Source organism: Chondrus crispus, genomic scaffold, assembly GCF_000350225.1.
Source record: "Chondrus crispus Stackhouse genomic scaffold, scaffold_100, whole genome shotgun sequence".
Lineage (NCBI taxonomy): Eukaryota > Rhodophyta > Florideophyceae > Gigartinales > Gigartinaceae > Chondrus > Chondrus crispus.
In genome coordinates, this window is record NW_005178862.1 from 72,306 (window position 1) to 80,372 (window position 8,067).

At 55.7% G+C, this 8,067-nt stretch overlaps 4 protein-coding genes across 4 annotated transcripts; 2 read left to right on the forward strand and 2 right to left on the reverse strand.

Annotated features, from left to right (window-relative positions):
• The first annotated feature begins 127 nt into the window (after positions 1 to 127).
• Positions 128 to 3,667, forward strand: CHC_T00001487001 (hypothetical protein). Its single transcript, XM_005712131.1, has one exon. The coding sequence runs from the start codon at positions 128 to 130 to the stop codon at positions 3,665 to 3,667; it is 3,540 nt and encodes a 1,179-aa protein (XP_005712188.1).
• Positions 3,668 to 4,747: 1,080 nt separating this feature from the next.
• On the reverse strand, positions 4,748 to 6,226 carry CHC_T00009283001 (Alpha-1,2-glucosyltransferase, family GT59). Its single transcript, XM_005712132.1, has one exon. The coding sequence runs from the start codon at positions 6,224 to 6,226 to the stop codon at positions 4,748 to 4,750; it is 1,479 nt and encodes a 492-aa protein (XP_005712189.1).
• A 295-nt stretch (positions 6,227 to 6,521) lies between these two features.
• CHC_T00001488001 (hypothetical protein) lies at positions 6,522 to 7,196 on the forward strand. The gene is made up of 3 exons (XM_005712133.1): positions 6,522 to 6,637; positions 6,724 to 6,836; positions 7,036 to 7,196. Exons 1-3 carry the CDS (start codon positions 6,522 to 6,524, stop codon positions 7,194 to 7,196), a joined length of 390 nt encoding a protein of 129 aa, XP_005712190.1.
• A 10-nt stretch (positions 7,197 to 7,206) lies between these two features.
• Positions 7,207 to 7,368, reverse strand: CHC_T00001489001 (hypothetical protein). Its single transcript, XM_005712134.1, has one exon. The coding sequence runs from the start codon at positions 7,366 to 7,368 to the stop codon at positions 7,207 to 7,209; it is 162 nt and encodes a 53-aa protein (XP_005712191.1).
• Between the last annotated feature and the right edge of the window lie 699 nt (positions 7,369 to 8,067).

Consider the following 8,067-nt stretch of genomic DNA (forward strand, 5'->3'; position numbering starts at 1 on the left):
CAAGTGACAAGGGTTTAGTGGTACGTACCTGCAGCTATTGTGTGTTTGCTAGTGCATCACGTTCGCATCATGCAGCTTTCATTTTTTAACGTTGCCGAACTTTTCATACCCGTAGTGGACGCCGGAAATGTCTGGCCTCGCGACAGGGAGAAATCCGGGAGAGTACTTGAGCGGCGGCGTGGCGGAGGAGAAGGCTTTATCTGTACTTTGCGCGGCCGTGTCTCCCTCGCTAGCTACGCAAGTCTTCACGGAATGTCTAACATCGCTCGTAGCATCGAAGGATATTGCAGATAGAGGACAACGTCAAGAAAGCGGAGCCCTGGCAAGGATTGTTGTGCTGATACAGAGAATTTTGGATAAGAAGTCTCATGGTGATGTGGATGGGGGTGAGAGAAGAGGCATGGAGTGTGCGGTTGCGGGAGTATTTGCTTCAGCTCGTGCTCAGAGTGACCTTCGCACCGTCGCTACTTTGGTCTGTTTGGTTCGCAGGCTTTTCTTGCCAGTAAACGTCTCTAAAGGTTCGGAAGATTCCAGTGCTGGTTTCCAGGAGCATGAGAAATGGCTCAAAAACTTGGTCCGCACAAGCGATGCAAAGTCCACGAAGGTTCTGGTAGCTGTTCTCAGTGAGCTGACACCCCTGGAGCCGATTAGATTTTTGAGGATGAACCATAGAGTGTTCTCCGCAGATAAGCAGTATTTGCATCTTTTTGGTGACTATTTGTTGCAAGTGCGGTCTAAAATCAGTGATTTGAATCCCCTGCATCATTCTGGGAACGGAAATCAGGCTGGCCCTTCCTCTTCGGATGCATTGATCGCTCGACGCAAAAATGAAGTGATTATAATCAAGTTTGTCAAAGAGTTTGCCGAGAATGGTGGAGAGCTCCCGAAAGCGTTGGTGAGGCATATGAATTTTTACCGCCATCATTTTCGTTCTCATGCACTTCCGGTATTGCTGGACAGCAACCTCGATCCTGCAGTAGCAGAGGAAGTGGTTTTCAATATGAACAGGAACAAGTTCGACGAGCATCGAGCCAACCTGATTAAAACGATGGCATTCGTAAGGAAAGATAAGTCAATACCCGCGGCACAGGCGCACGCCGCTCTGAAAGAAATAGAGCAAGCCAAGAAGCAGCGAAATGCAGAACTGTCAGTCAATGCGAAGGTGCAGCCCGGCTGGAGTTCAAAGGAATCCACTATCAACGAATCGACCAGTTTGGTTGAAGTTATCGAGAATCTGATCAAGTCGACATCTAGCGATGCTTCTAGTGATTGCAAAACGAACAATGTAGTGCATTTCAAGGAGCTGATGGAGAGCTCGATACTACCCCGGCTTCAGAGCGCTGTCAAGGTTTGTGCAAGTGCGAAGCAACTGGGGCTGGTTGCATCGGATGTACTTCGAGGGTTGCTAAACGGATTGGCAACCAGCAAATCTGATTCGGATTTCCGCGCCGAAAACACATTCAAACGATGTGAGAAGTGGTGGGAGACAGGTGCGATGCTGCTGTACGCCTTCTTTGTCACTATATTCGGACACAAGAATCTGCAAGCTCTGCAAAAGCCTTTTCAGTACAATCTCTTCTTTCTTGCTTGCATGCGCATTGAATGCTTGGGACGCTCTGAGGTCATAGGAATAGCAAAGCTTTTCTCTGTTATTTTCTCGATGAACACCGTCTCCTCTGTGGCAGACCTCTGCTATGTGTCATGGACTGGAGCAGGCACACAGCTGACTAGTTTCGCAAATGTTGTTTTCTTGTCTTTGCCGTTGCGCGACCCTGTAAGCGTAAGGAAATCCGTTTGGTTTGCGGCCAACTGCGTAACTTTAATTGGTTTTCTACAAGAAGACGATTGGCCAGGGTCTCGTTACCGTCTGTCTACATCGTACATGGGAGAAGTCGATAGAAGTACCGCACGATCAAGTGAAGATCGTTTGCCAAGACTTGATCCATTGCTCCAGCTACTGCAGTGGGCACTGTGTGTGCCATGGCGCTTCATGAAGACGAGAAATGTCCTGGACACCATGACAGATGAGCATGTCACCGAAGAGGCAGCGAACGTTCTAAATAGTATCACCCACATCCTCTCTAATCAGCAATTTAGTGGGCGAGCGAAGCTTACCTGTCAGGATGTGTTGCAGATTGAGTATCGTTGTGGATGGGGACGACCGCATGCCGTGAAGAACATTCTGCGAGTGCTCAGCGGTTATGGAAGGGACGCATGTGAAGTTGTTGCTGAAAGCAGCATGTTTGTGGCGGTTTCCAATGTTAATGGCGCCGTAAGTCCGGAATGGATCGCAGAAGGGGTGTGCATGTTTGCTGAGGAAAGCATGTCGCTGCAAAGAACGAATGGGGAAATACGCAATGGCAGGAAGGGCGTTTTTCTGCACCACTTGCGCAAGTGTGTTGAAAGTACTGGGGCGAACGCAGGTCAATATATGCTCGACGTTTTGTCAAGATTGCCATGCCGATTTTTTCAAGGGTGCGACTTGGTCAACGCGGATATGCACCTCTCCGAATTTCTGATTCCGTGTTATTGGCCATTTTCAAACCGATGGCTTAAATACTTAGTCTGGAGCTTGCAATCATGCCAAACGTCCCACGAAGCATGTAGCTATGCATTTCAGAGAAATGGATTCCTTGTCTCAAACCTTGCAACGGCATGGGACGCAATCGGGAGCGAACTGAGAACATCGAACGCAGAGCCCTGTATACTGAATGAGTTATCTACCAGCGCCGCGACAATCGCTCGAAGCCTGAGTTTGTTGGAACATCTTGGGACGTATCAATCTCACCTAACCCAAACGCCAAATTCTTATTCCTCGCAGAAATGTAGTGGGCCTGAGCAATGGCCAATGGCGTACGGGGTGGCTTTTGCCTTGTGGTTTTCAGTGAGAAGGTTTGAGTCAATAAGACCCGATCGTAAGATGGATGCTGAGGCAATGTCAAACGCTGTGAAGCAACTGGTGTCCAGTATGTCAATCATAGCAATACCTGATGTGATGGACGCTGCAATGTGTGCATCTGCCTTAATCCCGTTCACATACTGCTTTGCAGAGGTTGAAGATCAAGACGCACTCGCGAAAATTTTAGACCGCATGCTCTCCGCTGTACTTGCCGAACGAGTGCGCCTTGAGGAAGGTGCCGTCCCTTTCTGGGCTTGTGAAAAACTGTCCCGCTCCGCGTTTGTCGAGGGCAATGTGAAGACTTTACTCGCCCAATGGCTCGGGTTGGATGCCGGAGGGGTGAGAGAGAGTCAATTGAGGCATTTGAAGAGCAGTCTTGCCGTTGCTATGTGCCTGGGCAAGGTCTTCTCGACGATTCTGCTGGTTTCTGCTGAAGAGTTGTCGATGCTTGTTTCTAGGGCGGGATCCCAAACGGTACTTTCCATTCTGTTTGCTAACATACTAACTGTGTACAAATCAATCACTGCAAAGGAAGGAACGTTTCCAAAGGAAAGACTCAGCGAACAGGGCATGGAAAGACTATTGAGCAACCGATTTTCGTCAGCTTCAGATCTACTGGAGGTCATGGCGCGGCTTGTAACAACCTTGCAGTTGCAACAAAGCACTGGGATCGAGCCCCAAATTGAAGCCACTCTGCGGGAATTCCCCGAGCAAGCCGAGGAGATACAATTGCTTTTGAGCACCAGAAACAAGCTTAACTTTTCGTAACTTATTGGTACAGTACGTAATGTAAATGTTTTCTTTTACTGTAGCCAAAAAGACCTGAGTTTTATTTACACTCGCATATTAACAAGCGGAAGTTAGCGATACAGTAGTAGTGGACAACATCTCACGCATTTTTCTCGACACGCACACATCAGGGGACCGAAATGCTTGAATGTCGCACAAGGTCGCCCTGAGTTCGCAAACAAACTACCCTTCGAAGGGTACAAACTCTGATTTGTCTCTCATGCACGATTAGCATGTCCTGGTTGTGGGGAGTACATTGATAGTCGGGATAGCCTACCCAATTAAATTACAGGACCATAGTGCTGGGTTTGTCCTATGTTGGGGGCGGTGCCGCGGTTCAATTTGCCGAGGCGTGGTCGTATCGGAGGGCTTCCACTGAACTTGTGCGCCGCCAAAAAAATGAGGCCTAAGACTGGTTGACGAACACACGTCCAAGCCTTGTGGATAAGGCCTTGCTGCGGATGCATACAATGCTACCATTCAACGTGACTTGTTAGTGACCATCACCTCATCAACCTTGCTGGTCCGCATGACCCCTGTATGAGGCCGCTGGTTGTATCACCTTCAAAATGACGACGAAAATGGCAGTGTTCCCACCTTCCCATCCAAAGATACATCCAATCAGCTGCCAAGCCGTATGCCCACTTCGGACCACCACACCGGTCTATCAAAAAATTCAAAAAAGCATATTCAATAAATATGCTTTTTTGAATTTTTTGATATCTCACCATCGGTCCATCGCTTGCTGGTCCACGCTTTGCGAACGAGATTGCGTAATCTGGTCGACTGCACGTTTCGCATGCGGGAAAGCACGTTCTTCTCCTTTCAACAACACAGTATCAAAGAATGGCGCCTTCCCTGAGAGACAAGAAAATCCTCTCTGAGCTCTTCTCGCTAGCTCTTCTCGCTCGAAGAGATCTACTTAATAGCGAGACTGAATCCTGGGAATCAAGCCGGAGGTCTGATGCAGAGAGCCTACCGTCCCAAAGACAAGCCGAAATGGACCGTCTCTCACTGCCATCGGCGCGCGTCGGCTGCAACGAGACCCGCACGCGCGCATCAAAACATGAATCTCCCGGGAGACGAATCGTTTGGCATGTGTGCATCAACGGGTCTCTCGAATGGCATCTCCGCAAACACATACACCAAGCCCACGTTGACGACCGCCAGCGCGGCCGCGACGCCGCACATCCCCCACGCCGGAAAGTCGGCCGCCCGCCTCGCCATCCTGCGCATGGACCACAGTGTGGAGGCGACAACAAAATACCGCGGCTCCAGCAACGGCGACGGCACGAGGCTGGCGGCCGCGCACAGCACTAGCAGCGCGTCGCTGACATACTCACCAACGTAAAAGGTGCGCATCGCCTCCCCCTCGTCCCGCACCTGCCCTTCTACCCCTCCGTCCCCTCGCCGGCGCATCTCCAGCTCCAGCACCGGCCCGATGGCCCCCCACACGTATAGTGGCAGCAACGCCAGCTTTCTCCACGGGGCGCGCAAGAGCCACTTGCGGTACACATAAAACACGAAGTGCCGGTTATCCGCGAGCGTGAACGGATGCACATGGTCACCCGTAGCAACAATCATGGCGGCCAGCACGGCGCAGACGGATAGCGCGCCAGCCCGCAAAGCGGGGGAGCGGCGCAGGATAGTAGCCTGGGCGACAAGCTCGCGCGGTTCAAGCAACTGAAACGGGAGATACGAGGCGGCGTGGAATCCGAGGAAGTAAGGAAGCATTGCCCAGTGGGCTGTGGGCGCATGGTGGGCCTTGTCGCCGAGGGCCGGGCCGGCGTTGAGGACGAGGAAGGTGAGGTAAACGCACGCGGTGAGCGCGTGCGGCCAAAGGAGAGGGAGGAGTATGCGGACAGAGGTGTAGAGAGGCTTGTTCTGGGTGCAGCGAGACACGAGGAGCGGGATGGCGGCGTCGGCGGCGAGGTAAAAGTGCCAGACGATGTTGGTCTGGCGCGTGAGCGCGGCGAAGAAGGCGAAGGAGGCGGCCCGGAGATGCGCGGCACGGAGGGCGTAGAGATGCGCGAGGAGGAGGGCGAGGAGCGCCAGAGGGTCTGTGTAGAAGAGCTGAGCGTAGAAGAGGGCGACGGGGTGGAGCCAGATCGCGACGGCGTGGGACGGGTCCGGGCGGGCGGCGCGGCGCGCGCGGGCGCGGAGGGCTGTGAGGAGGGAGGAGAGGAGTGGGAGAGCGAGGGCGGCTGCGAGGAGGGAGGTGATGCGGAGGACGCGCGGGGAGCATGGGATTCGACCGGAAGTGAAGAAGTGAAGCGCGGCGGGGGGGAGGTAGAGGCCCGGGAGCGTGGTTATGGCGGGGTCGTAGGCCGGGAGGGTTTTGACGCGGAGGGAGCGGCAGAAGGCTTGCGCTTGTGGGATATGGAAGAGCTCGTCCATGTACGGGAGGGGTTGACGGTAGTGCAGCCAGAGGTGCAGCAGGACTAGGAAGAGCAAGGGGAGGAAGTTGGAGAGGTGCAGTGGCATTTTCGGGGGCAGGAGCACCGGAGGTGGGTTGATCAGGTGCGTCATGGCAGGCATGGCAAGGCGAGGCGACGGAGGGTGGACGCGTCTCGTCTCGTCTCGTCTCGTCGCAGTGGGGACCTGAGACGGAGAGATGGAGAAACTGAGGTGAAACGCAGGCCAACGTCTGTCCGTGGTTCAACCCTCATTCCTCTGTCCTGACTCCAACCGGATCAACGAGGTGCCCGAGAAAAAAAACTACAAAATTTCCAATATTTTCGGGCCTGCTACATGCGGCCGGCGCAAACCCCTGTGCACTTCTATCGATCCCCAGACCCCCTTGCCCCCATTCCCACCGCCGTGGACACTCGGCATGGGTCAGCTAGTGCGTGCGGTGGCCGCGAGCCGCAAATCGTCGGAGCTATTCAAGACGCTGCGCGCGGTGCGCGTGGAGCTGAATCCTTTCGATCACCGGTCGACGACGGCGCGGTATGTCGGATGCGGCGGATGCGGCGGATGCGACGGACCGCGAATGCGCTCGCGAAGAGGCGGAAACTGACGCGACGAACCAACAGGGAGTTTCTGCGGCGCGTGCGGTCGCCGGCGGTGCGCGAGGCGAACGCGAAGCTGAAGGTGGACGTGCATCTGATCGAGGAGTACGGGCGCGCGACGATCGGGTTGGAGTACGGTACGTAAGAAAACGCGGGGGCGTGCGGGCGGGCGGGGCGATTGGGCATGCGAGGCATGCGAGGCATGCGAGGCAAGCGGGGACGGAGGGAACTGACATAGACAGTGACTTTGCGTGTGGATGTGCGATAGCGGACGGGAGAAAGCAGACGCTGGCGGCGGCAGGGATGAAGGTGCGCGAGATGCTTGAGGAGGTGGAGCGTGTGGCGCGGTGGAGCGGGGACGAGCGCAACCCGTTCGACGCGGTGCGCGAAGCGCGTGCCAGACGGCTCGGGCTGTGACGCGGAGCATCACGCGTGACAGTGCATCTCGGCCGGTGGCGCGCGTCTTCCTCTTTCCCGCGTGCCACAGCAAAGGATGAAAAGTGATTTTTACGAATAAAATTCCCCGCGTGCCCCCAAGCTGACGCCTCCTGCCCGCTTTCCGGGCGTCTGCATCGCACCTCGCCTTGCCCCTCCGCCTGTGGAAGGAGGCCGGAGCGACGGCGGCGGAAGGGAGCTGGAACACGCAACGAGCAAGATAAAAGTCATCATTTACAAAAGCGCGACCCCATACGGATAGTCGCTCACGCCGCGGGCAGACCACGTAGCAGCTGAAAGGCAAAAGTCGGTGCCGACGAGCGAGAAGCGTCGTGCCGGCATTCCCCCCCAGTGCGATCGCGGCGGTTTCTTTCCAGCGCGGCGGGTCGCGTGGCTACTTGCCCGCAGCCGCCGCCGCTGCAGCCGCGTCGACGGCAGTGCCCGAGGCGACAGCGGCATCTTGTCCCAGGGCGTTGCGCTTGGCACGCAGCGAGCGGGCGAAGTTGTGAAACTCCAGTGCGACGTCAGCCTCGCGGACGGGCATGGCGGCGAAGTGGCGTCCCACGGCCTCCAGCAGCTCGGTCTTGGAGTCGGCCTTGACGTCGAGGTTAAAATGCTTCTTGTACCGCTTGAGCGAGGTCTTGCGCAGCTTTGACAAATCCACGTACTGCCGCGCCGGACGCGTTAGATCCTTCGGCGTGCGCGCGCGCGCGCCCGGGCGCGGGCGGGGAGGGGGGCTGAGAGAGGTGGTGCGTACCGTGCGAATCGGCTTGGCGTCATGCTTGCCGTTCACGCCCTTCGCCGGCAGCGCGGCCGGGCGCTTGGGCAGCGTCATGGCGGGCGTGTGGTGGGAGGTGGGAGGGGGGAGGTTGAGCAGTAGCCGGGGATGGTGGGGGGTGGTGGAGAGCGAGGGGGGGAGGGGCAAGAGGGTGA

Coding starts and splice junctions, on each gene's coding strand:
- CHC_T00001489001 (XM_005712134.1), bottom strand. CDS start 7,368: ATGATGACTTTTATCTTGCTCGTTGCGTGTTCCAGCTCCCTTCCGCCG.
- CHC_T00009283001 (XM_005712132.1), bottom strand. CDS start 6,226: ATGCCTGCCATGACGCACCTGATCAACCCACCTCCGGTGCTCCTGCCC.
- CHC_T00001488001 (XM_005712133.1), top strand. CDS start 6,522: ATGGGTCAGCTAGTGCGTGCGGTGGCCGCGAGCCGCAAATCGTCGGAG. Junction 6,638..6,723: donor CACCGGTCGACGACGGCGCG/GTATGTCGGATG, acceptor ACGAACCAACAG/GGAGTTTCTGCGGCGCGTGC. Junction 6,837..7,035: donor GACGATCGGGTTGGAGTACG/GTACGTAAGAAA, acceptor GAGGAGGTGGAG/CGTGTGGCGCGGTGGAGCGG.
- CHC_T00001487001 (XM_005712131.1), top strand. CDS start 128: ATGTCTGGCCTCGCGACAGGGAGAAATCCGGGAGAGTACTTGAGCGGC.